Source organism: Eurypyga helias, unplaced genomic scaffold (genome assembly GCF_000690775.1).
Source record: "Eurypyga helias isolate BGI_N326 unplaced genomic scaffold, ASM69077v1 scaffold12625, whole genome shotgun sequence".
NCBI lineage: Eukaryota > Metazoa > Chordata > Aves > Eurypygiformes > Eurypygidae > Eurypyga > Eurypyga helias.
Window position 1 is genome coordinate 2755 of NW_010249550.1, and position 9894 is coordinate 12648.

Genomic DNA, 9894 nt, shown 5'->3' on the forward strand with positions numbered 1-9894 from the left:
GAGGGCAAAGTGCGTCCTAACGCCCGTGCCAAGGGGTGACCTTGCACTCGGACAACCTCCGATCCAGGAGGAAGGGGAAGAAAGCGGAGGAGGAATCAATCCCCCAAACCACAGCCGCGGGGAGGTGGAGGGAGTGACATTCAGCTGAGCCAGAATTAGCAGCAGATCTGTGGAGGGACCCCATTTCCACCCTATTAATAATTCATTCCAGCTCTGCCTTTACCTGCTCATAAACAGCAAACAGCTTGTTAGCGAGGATGGTTTTCTCCCCTTTTGCTGTCGCTGCCCTAGTAAGAGCCCCTTGCAGATGGCTGAGGGGAGGGAGGCAGTGAGGGAAGGGCACACGAGCTAGCAAACCACCCCCACAGCCCACCCTGAGCATCCCAATCCCATCCTGACACGGCTCCCTGTCCCACCACCTGCCAGCCAGAGCTGCCCGTCCCCTGCGGAGGTGAAGCTCCTCACCGAACCGTGGGTGCTTCGCCAGAACCCGCCTACATGCACGGGCCACTTAAAAACCTCTCTGTGGAGGGTTACCAGGAAAAAGGGAGCGATGCCTGCGGGGTGTGCGGGTGAGAGGGTTGCTGGCAGCATTCCCAAGCACCCAGGGGGCTCTCGGGCAGCAGCCGCACAGGCAGCCCCTGGGAAAACCTCTACTGTACATGGGAAATGAGAGCTTCTGGATTATCTAAAAATATATATAACTTCACCAAAGTGGTGTTTTAGAAAAAAAACTCTAGGAGAAAACACATCATCGTGAAGAAAGCTATTAAAGGTTTCATCTTGAAAAGGCACATTTTGCATTTGGAGCCCCCCCAGCGCCCCCACAGTCCAACGCTGCCATGCTGGCCCCGTCAGGGACCCCTCCCTGCACACCCACAGGCATCCCAAAACGGCAAAGCTTCCCGAGATGTTTGCTGGGTTCAAGGCACGGCCGTGCTGCGGGGAAAGCCCACGTGGAATGGGGTAATTGCTGCAAGAGCAGCAGATCCCGGCCACGCTCATGCGGGTGCCCCACGGCTCCCAGCATCACCCCTCGTCCCCTGGGGCCACCGAGCAAGGAGGGGACGGACCTTTAGCCGAGCTCATGGGGAAGAGACAGTGCAAGATTGTTTGGCTCGAGAGGGGCCTCGTATTTCTCCTCAATTATCTCCCTTCTCCCAGCCATCCCTGCCGGTGAGTTATGCCACTTGCCAGCTGTTGGAAATAATCGCTGTAAATTAATTACGGTTGTTTCACCCCTCTGATCCCTCCCAGCCTATGAATAGAGTGAAAATTAATTGTCAGAGAGTATTTCCAGATCTCCAGGAGTCCCATCCTGGCCACTGGCAGGTTATGGTTTATGCCCTGAAGCATGAGGTTTAATTACCCACAAATGTTATTTTTGATCATAAAATCACCTTGTCTTGTCATAAATCCAGACAGAGCAGTTGACCCCTCAGGTCAGGAGCAGCACGAGTGAAAAATACCCCGTAATGGCGTTAGGACAAGCCTGTGTTTTCTCCTGGGCAAATGCGTTCCCTTTGGGAATTTTGCTCCATCGCGTCCTGGCGCTGTTATTGAAGGAAGAACCGTGGAAGTTTCCCAAAGCACACATGGCTCAGTGTTGCCCTTGTCAGAAACGTGTGTTGCAGAACACAGATTTAACTCAGTAGTGCTGAGGGGGTAGAGGTGGTCGTCACCGGAGCTGGTTGGGGATGGCATCTTCCCTGCATGGTGGGTAATTTCCCAGCGCTGGATCGTGGTGCTGACAGGCACCGAGTGAACCCACAGCCGGGCCGGCACTGGGACGCAGATCCCAGTGAAGCAGAGCCAGAGAAGCTGGAGCAGGGATGGGGGCAAATCAAAACCCCTGCGGCTCAATCCCGGCATGAGTCGGGAATGCGGCTTAGTGTGAAGAAGCAAGAAAGCAAATGCCCCAAGACAATCTTTTGGGCTTTATCCTGCAGCCTCCTGAGCAAACAGACCCAACTTGGTGCTTCTGCCTGTGCCAGGAGCCGGGCAGTAACAGATCTCTCATCCCGGAGTCTGCAGGAAGCTCCACCTCCTGTCCAGGGAGCCAGACCCGGCTCCTCACGCTGCACTGGGGGCAACCAAATGGCCCCCAGTCCCAATCACCATCAGCACTTGCAGGAGAGCTTGAGACACCCAGGGTCTGAGATGTCTCTAGTTGGGTCTGAGAGCCAGCTTTTGGGGAAAAAACCCTCCACAGGAGAAAGGACCAAAGAGAAAACTGCCCAACAGCACAGATCTTGGTGCCTAAGAAAAAAGCACTTAGCTTTTTTTCCCCTTTTATAAAAAACTTCCTATAAAAAACCCAAGGATTTCCCCAACTAAAAAAATACAGAGTCTGGATTTCCAAAACCAGTCCAAGTTGATGAGACATTGCCATTACTCTTATTAGGAGACTGATTGTAATTAAAAACAGGTTGATCAGTTAAAAGCTAAAAAGGACTGAGGAAGATCTAGGCTGTAGCAGAAGCCCTGGCTTACACAACCCAGTTTCATCAAGCAGAAGAAACCCCTGAAAACAAAGCAACTCCAGGGGATCCCTGGGCCAAGACACCGTTACAGAAATCACACGGGATTATGGGAGCCGAGATGAGCATTCTTGGCTGGACAGTACAAATTTTTATACTTTCCATTTATTTTTCCTTGCTCAAAATCTTTTCCCCTTTAATACTGTTATTGTTATTATTTTTCTCCATTGTGCAGCTAGTGGTTGTAATAGCTTTCCAGCTTCCCTTTGGCATGGAGATCTCCTAAAAGCTGCAGTTTTATTTCAGTGCAGCTTTCACCATTCACAACAGATGTCTAGTTTGTTTAAAATATTCAACAGCTTAATGATTAATCAAGTAATTTCACCTACAAAAATATATAATTTTATGCTATGAGGCTTAAAAATGGCATTATCTGCCAGGGAGAAAAAGGAAAACAACTTTGTGCGCTCATTAAGATCCCTAGAAACCAGCTGGGCTTTGTAAAACTGGAGTCTTTTATTGCGGCTGTTTTCCCCCATTCCCTCCCTCCCTGGCAAGGTGCAGAGCAGCTTTGCTGCAGCATCCTGGATTCCTGTCATCATGCCTTGTCAGAGCCATATCTTGTTTCTTAAGAAATCCTTCTTCAAGGAGCAAGTCCCTGCTGTCACCTTCAGACAGTCGCTTTAGCATCGTTTCTGCCCAGCAGTGACCCCAGCCTGGCACCGAGGGGAGGCGGAACCCAAGGGCTGGGTCTGCAGTCACTGGGACTGGGACACATTTCCAGGTATTTGCCCCACAGAGGCACAATCTTGCTGTCATGTCACGTGTTGGGACACTGTCCTGTAGTCTGTCACAAGGGGTGACAGGTTGAAATTGAAAGAGGGAGATTTATATTGGACATCAGGAAGGAATTCTTCCCGCAGAGGGTGGGGAGCACTGTGACAGGCTGCCCAGAGAAGCTGTGGATGCTCCATCCCTGGAAGTGTCCAAGACCAGGCTGGATGAGGCTTGGAGCAACCTGGTCTGGTGGAAGGTGTCCCTGCCCATGGCAGGGGGTGGGACTGGGTGGGCTTTAAGGTCCCTTCCCACCCAAACCATCCTGTGAGTCTATGAACTTGGCCTTAACGAGGCTTTTGCAATTTGTCCCTAAGGATTTTCCCTTTTGGGCTGAGCTGGGGCTTAGCGAGGTTGCAGGGATCGTTGGTGCACCCTCAAGAAATCAGCAACCAGAGGAGCATGCTGGAGAGCTGGGAACCTGCAACGCCTAGTTGCTGTGAGGACACTCACGACTGACTTAATAGTGTGAGACTCAAAGTGAACTGGTTTATTTTAAGCTCGCTGAGACCAAGTTTGCCTAGCTAATGCATTCTGACTTTTAGATTGAAGACGTAAATATCTTGAGACTTTGGACAGATTCTTTGGAGGACACACAGCTTGGAGGAGGAAACCAGCTTCAAAAATAATACCTGGAATTGTTTCAACAGCGCTATAACTGATCTTACCAAGACCAATGGAGCAGCCAAAGTATGGCCATCTGTTTCCGCTCCCCCCTGCCCTCCCAGCTGACTTCAAACCACCCCACCAGCAGAAAATGCATCGAGCATCCCGTGGAGGAAGGACAATTCAATAAACCCAAAACCAAAAAAGGAACACTTCATTTTAGCAGAGGAAGCCGTAGTGATGTGACTCACTCGGTGGCTTTTGAGGCTCTCCCCCACCTTCCAGCACTGTCACTTCGAGGTTATTTTCGTGTTTGCCCTGTTACAACCGCTCCGCTCTCGAGCCACGTGCCGCTCCAGTGCATCGGGGTGGTTAAAGACATCTTTAAAGGGCTTGCTGCCCGCTGAGCTGAGCACGCTTATGGGATGGGATGCACAGGAGCCATCAGGGACTGTGCACCCCCATTCCCTCATCTCTGGGAGACGAGCATATGGGAGACAGGCAGTTTTGGCTCCCCTTCTTCTTGCTCTTGACCTGCCAGGTCTCCTGCCAGGGACCTGCCTGGCCAGCTCTGTCCCTCCAGATGGGACACCAGGAGGGGCATCACACCTGTCAGACTTGGTTGCTTCCCTCACTGCTCCTGGGAAACGTGTCCCACCTCCCACCCTGTCCACCTTGTGCTGGTCTGGGTAATGTTTTCTTGTGGTTTGGTCACAGAGTCCTTCCCTTGTGTAGCTTGGCCACTGCGTAAGGAAGCCTCCAAAGGAAACCTTGACAGGAGCATCATCCCTCGCCACAGAGGTGAAGCTGGCCAGTACGGCCACACTGGGGACAGCCCTAGAAGTGACACTCCGTGGAGATTCATCCTACACCAGCTCGAGGGCTTTGGCAGCTGTGGTGGCTACCGCATGCAAGGAAAGGAAGCCACCTGGCAAGAGAGCGCCAGCTCTGGGCACGCCGTCTCCTGCTGGCACAGAGCTGCCCTGATCAGCCCGACAGGTTTATCGGGAAGCTTTCTATTGCCATCTTGCCAATTCCTCACTTGAGCCCACCAGGACGCTGCACCCCCTCTCAGACAGGAGATGACAACGGACCTCCAGGATGGTCTTTTCAGGACCGCCCTATTAAGCCATCTGTATGGCCACATTGGCAGTGGGACCATACTGCAACACAATATGTTGCCTCAGCACAGGGAACGTACTCAGAGCACCCTGCGCTTCAGCTGATGGGGATTTTTCTTCCTTTTCCATCAGCCGCTGCTGTAAAGCTGTGCGAAGAGGCGGCTCCGTTCCCCAGCAGGAAGCTGGGTCTCATTAGCAGAGATAAACAATTCCTCTGAACGTGACAAGTCAGGAGAGCACATTAAATATGTCAATAGCTTAGGTTTTGTTAATTCCTGCTCTGGAACAGCATATTGCAGCAGGAGAAGACCCCCCCAGGACAGCTCAGAGCCCTGCTGCACCCCAGCTGATGGCTCGTGGCTTGGGGCATAGCCCCCTCTTTGGGAGGGGAGTGGGGAGTGCCTGGGCAGGTGCCCTCCCCTCACCCACCTGAGCACTCCATTGATTTCCCTTGCTGAGTTGGCACAGCTGCAAGTGCAAAATAATAAAACTATAGCCATTTGCTTTTAAAACATCCAGCAAAGCATCTGTTTAGTACCCTCCCTGCCCCGGGGATGGGCACCGTGGCGGAGCTCGGCAGCTCCGGCTGCAGCCCTTCCTCCCAGCATATGGAGATGGCAAAAGCCACCCATCGCTCAAGCTAAGGCTGTCACAGGAGGGGCAAATCCCAGCACGGAACGTGGCTTTATCGTCAGGCAGGAGCGTCTCCAACAGCACAACCATGTTAAAAACAGTGTGAGTTTTGCCCTGTTTCACCAACTGGCTTCTGCTGCTTTCCTTGGCAGCCTCGCGCGCACGCACGACAACGCATTCTGTATTTACAGGAGTCCCCGCTTCTCCCCACGGCCGCCTCTGCGTCCCCTGCAAAGGAGCTGGGTGCTCACATATGGATCAGCTGCTCGCTGTTTTGCTTTATCCCCGCTGCTGGTGGAGTGGCTTTCTGCCTTATTTACAGCACTCTACTCGCACCCTGCTCCAAAGACAGAATTATTTATGTCATCCTGAGCTTTTCCGGGCTCCTCGGCACTGCAGCCTCCACTGGCTGTGCACACTCGCATTCAGCGCGGGGCTCCGAGCGCCAAAGGCCCATTTTACAGACACAGAGTGGAGGAGCTCTAAGTGGTTCCCAGGACTTTTGGTTGCCCAGCTAGAGGTGGCAAAGCCCAGGTTTTCCAGAGCACCTCACGTTACACATTGTTTTCCACATTCAAAGCACAGCTGCACTCTGCATCCAAGAGCATCCACTTGTGCAAGCCAGCTCCCCTCTGCTTTGCCGGGGTATACCTGGGGCATCCTGAAAGGGGGTCGCAAGCACTTAGACTCCAAGTCACCCAGGTCAAAGCAAGCCCATGGTGCAGGACCTGTCCCCAGCACCACGGGACACAGGAGCAGCCTTTCCCACACTTGCAGCGGGGCTCTCCCAGCCCTGAGACACACAGCACCTGCGCATACCCCAGCCCTGCACCTTGTTCGCTCGAGCCCCCAGGTACCAGCACCAGCCCCCTGTACCTCAGCACAGCCCCAGCGCTGCTGGAGGTCCCCAGGGCCGGGCAGGAACATGCTGCTCCCCGCATACAGCACCTTCCCACAGCTCCCCACCGCACCCAAAACATCCACAAACCCGACGGTGAAAGCCAGCGCAGCCTTACCTTGCAAGTCCGCTGTGCTCAGGAGGGCGAGAGCTCACACCCCAGCAGGCTCCTCACCCCCGGCCATCAGCGCTGAGCAGCTCCATCTGCTTTATCACCTCCTGCCCTCTCAGGTAGCTCTGCCTCCCTGATGAGGACCCCACCGCAGCAGAGCCTGCTGTCTTACCAATCCCCCTCCCTCCCCAGTCCTCTGAATTTTGAATCCGAGAGGGAAGTGACAGCAAAGAGGTGCCTGACATGTAAAAAAGATTTGTGGCATGTTGCAGAGTTTTTTGCGGGCAGTACCTACTATAACACAGCCCCACATCATCCCCAAGGCAGGTCTGACCCACACGCTCCCAGAGGAAGGGGCTGCAGGGCAAGAGAGACCCCCCAGCTTGTAATGATGGACCCACTGGCATGGCTAACCCTGCTGTGTGCCTCCCAAACGTCAGCATTTGGGGTGTGACCTTGATGATACGTCCTTAGTGCAGCTCAGCACGTGTGGATGTGTGCGCGTGTCCCTGCAAAACATGAGCTTGGTCATGCACTGTCACTTGTGAGCAAAATGGGATGGCTAGACCTTTTCTGCCCATGCCCAGGCCTGCAGACAAGGAGTGACGTAGCAGCGGACACTGTCACCTGGATGGGATGAGCCCTCCTTCCCACCGTGGTCCCTGTGGGCAGGCGAGGACGTTCGCACCTCCTGCCTGGCAGCTGGGGAAGGCAGCGTGGCTTGGGAAGGGCCCATCCCCGCAGGCAGCGGGGCTGCCGGGCACAGCTACCTGACGCGGTTCCTGCACAGACAGACGCTAACTGAGGTTGTCTTGGCCTTGCCACAGGCGCAGGGTGCCTGGACAAGCAGCAAGGAGCTGGGGACGGTGTTTAGGCTGCGTGAGCCCCAGGTCCCTTCTGGACGCTGGCAGGTGGGCACAGAGCCGCCTGTCCCGTTCCCTTCCCCTTCCCTCCCCGTCAGGCCAGCCTCTTCCCAGTTAGTTTGGGTAGGTTGAAGTGAGGAGTGACCAGCAATGGGCATCACACTGGGCTGCGAGTGTGCACCCAGAGCCTACCTGCTCTGCTTGTCCCCAAGGCCAGGGACAGCAGAGACACCGGGAGCACAAACCTCTGCTCTCTCCACCAACTTCCCAGTCCTGTCCCAGATCAGGAAAATGCTGAGAGGCACTGGGGGATGGTGTGCCCCCACCCATTCCATATCAGAGGCATGGATGTGCTTTGGGGATTTCAGCCATTCTGTTCTCACACAGGAACTGGGGTGAACACAACTTTCCATAGGCCTGTAACTCAGCCAACCAGAAGCGAAGTTTCTCGGAGATCATCTCAGGGAAAGCGCTTTCTATGAAAATTGCCCCCGTGCCAAATTGAAAGGCTCTTTCCCGAAGGGCCTTTCAAAGGAAACAGCTCAGCTGTTCTTATAGCAAAGGCAAGGCCACGTGTTTCTGTCTCAAATTCATGCTCAGCATCATCCAGAGCCAGATGCCCAGCACACCCCAGCTCAGCCCAGCGGTTAATGTTTGACACAAACAGCTCAGACCAGGGCCCAGTAACGCTGCGAGCTTGGCCGCGTGCCCCTGATGCCCACGCGATGCCCAGGCATTGCCTTCTCTTCTCGTGACCGTTGTTGTTGTTCCAGGAGAACCCGTACCTGTGCAGTGACGAGTGCGACGCCTCCAACCCCGACCTGGCCCACCCACCGAAGCTCATGTTCGACAGCGAGGACGAAGGGCTGGCCACGTACTGGCAGAGCGTGACGTGGCGCCGGTACCCGGAGCCGCTGTTGGCCAACATCACCCTGTCCTGGAACAAGAGCATCGAGCTGACGGATGACATCGTGATAACCTTCGAGTACGGCCGACCCACCATCATGATGCTAGAGAAGTCGCTGGACAACGGGAGGACTTGGCACCCGTACCAGTATTACGCAGATGACTGCATGGAGGCCTTCAGCATGCCAGCACGGAGGGTCCGGGACCTCTCCACCACCAGTGCCAACAGGGTCCTCTGCACGGAGGAGTATTCCCGCTGGGCAGGCTCCAAAAAAGAGAAGACCGTCCGGTTTGAGGTGAGGGACCGCTTTGCCATCTTCGCTGGCCCCGACCTCAAGAACATGGACAACTTGTACACCCGGCTGGAGAGCGCCAAAGGGCTCAAGGACTTCTTCACCGTGACCGACCTGCGGATGAGGTTGCTGAGACCAGCCCTGGGGGGCACCTACGTGCAGAGGGAGAACTTGTACAAGTACTTCTATGCTGTCTCCAACGTTGAAGTCACCGGCAGGTAACAGCTGCTGTATTTCTTTGGGCGTCTCTTCTTGGAGGGATGAGAATCATAGAATCATAGAATGGTTAGGGTTGGAAGGGACCTTAAAGATCATCTAGTTCCAACCCCCCCTGCCATGGGGTTACTGCCCAGGGTTACTGCTAGAAAACTAAGCCATCAGCGTTTCTGTCGACCGATAAGATTATCAGTGTTTCTCCCTCTAATACCCTCTCTCCCCAGGCAGGGCAGCATCGGTAGTAAAACAGATGTGTCCTTGCAGGGAACGGCTGGGGCACCTCTAAGGCTGGCGCCGTGTCGGAGAGAAGGGCTGTGTCCGCCCGGAGCCGGTGCGGGGGGAGCTGAGACACGGAGGGATGGTCGGGGTCAGAGTTCCCTCTCAGATACCCTTTCCCCAGCTGTGCAGACGCAGGCAGCCTCTGCCCAAAAATCTCAGGGATGATGCTAGTGGATCTGGGAGGTGAGGAATGAGGCTTGCCCCACTAAACTCCAGCTCACTGCCAGTGCAAGCGGGATGGGTTGTCCCGAGTCAGTCCTGCGCCCCTGGAGCAGCCCCGGGTCTGGCAGGTGAAGTTTGGGAATAGATGTGGGGCAGGGGAAGGCAGGAAGGGGTTTGTTTCTCCTGGTTTTTGTTTTTCATTTCTCTGTACGATGCCATATGTTACGTTATGACATCAACCAAAAAAGCAAAGTAAGGCGGAAAAATGCCGAGATGGCTAATTTCCCACCCAGCTTGTGGATTCAGCTTGTGTGAGACAGAGGCGAGAGGGGAAAAATCTCCCCATCACCCACCCCGCGCTAACACCAATCACCACAGCGACAGAGGAGCCGTTGGTGTCGGTTCCAAACTGCTGCTGAGACTTGCAAGCAAAACTGTTCCGCAGGTGCCGCCGAGGCTGGCTTGGAATGTGCTCCAAGGGGAAGGAAGCT

General features: G+C 54.6%; 1 protein-coding gene across 1 annotated transcript in view; it reads left to right on the top strand.

Annotated features, from left to right (window-relative positions):
* Window positions 1-7511: 7511 nt before the first annotated feature.
* Window positions 7512-9894, top strand: part of NTNG2 (netrin G2) — a gene marked incomplete at both ends in the record, with an annotated part of 26886 nt that continues 24503 nt past the window's right edge. The window contains 2 exons of the mRNA XM_010151404.1: window positions 7512-7595; window positions 8321-8964. Coding sequence (XP_010149706.1) covers window positions 7512-7595; window positions 8321-8964 — 728 coding nt within the window. The remainder of the gene's footprint in view (window positions 7596-8320; window positions 8965-9894) is intronic.